The following is an 838-nucleotide window of genomic DNA, read 5'->3' on the forward strand; positions in this document are numbered from 1 at the left end:
AGCAAATCTATGCTTCTTCTTTGGCAGTCAGCCTAGTTCCGCTCTTAGAAAGTAGAAGGTCTTTCATTTCTCTGTAACTCCGGAGCTCTTCCAGCGCATCCGATGCCTTTCGGGGCATGAAGAATCCGGAACCTGTAGCAAGTCCTCCCTCAGATTCAGCCTTCAAGGAGTTGGATGAGTAACAGCTTGAATCTTGGCGCAGCGGAGGCGCTGTCCTCAGCATGTGAACAAGAACGCCTACTGCAGCGTCTTGTGATTTTCGACCCATTGGCAGCGACTGTGAAGTGGTGTCTGGAGCTCTTTTGCCGGGAAGATTTTGACTGCTTGCCCAAAGTTCCAAACAGAAGAAAGAGGAAAAAGATGAGATACTAGAAGCGGAAAGCTTTGCATAATGTCAAGAGCAGTATGCTAAGTGGAAATGCGGTGTAGAGACCGAAATGAAGTCATATTTCTTATCTCCACTGGAGTAGTATAACAGCATGAAAGAAAGGGTTTTAAAAAATGAAGTCAAATTGTTTCATAAGATTACTTGAGTCCATCTCGATGTGAAAATATAAATAACTGCATAGCCCACCTGCCATTGCAAACTACAAAGTATAGATTATAGCTTGTTAACATCTTGCTCATAATTTTTACTTTTGTCTCTCTCACAAAATAATTAACATCTAAAAGGTTCAAAATGGAATGTTAATATTACTGAAGCATTTCCTGGGCATTTTGTCTAAAATGGATCCCAATATTGGTTGCACAAAACTGGCCCCCAAAATATAGCATCCTCCATAAGTGACAATGCCGATAATGAGTTGGCAAATGGGTCATCTGCTTCTTTACTACTGTA

General features: G+C 41.5%; 1 protein-coding gene across 1 annotated transcript; it reads right to left on the reverse strand.

Annotated features, from left to right (window-relative positions):
• Positions 1 to 6: 6 nt before the first annotated feature.
• On the reverse strand, positions 7 to 780 carry LOC112090468 (autophagy-related protein 13a-like). The gene is made up of 2 exons (XM_024161821.1): positions 530 to 780; positions 7 to 320 (listed from the first exon to the last, which is right to left on the reverse strand). Exons 1-2 carry the CDS (start codon positions 625 to 627, stop codon positions 8 to 10), a joined length of 411 nt encoding a protein of 136 aa, XP_024017589.1. The 5' UTR covers positions 628 to 780; the 3' UTR covers position 7.
• Between the last annotated feature and the right edge of the window lie 58 nt (positions 781 to 838).

The sequence above is a fragment of the Morus notabilis genome, unplaced genomic scaffold (genome assembly GCF_000414095.1).
Source record: "Morus notabilis unplaced genomic scaffold, ASM41409v2 Scaffold10666, whole genome shotgun sequence".
NCBI classification, from domain to species: Eukaryota; Viridiplantae; Streptophyta; class Magnoliopsida; order Rosales; family Moraceae; genus Morus; species Morus notabilis.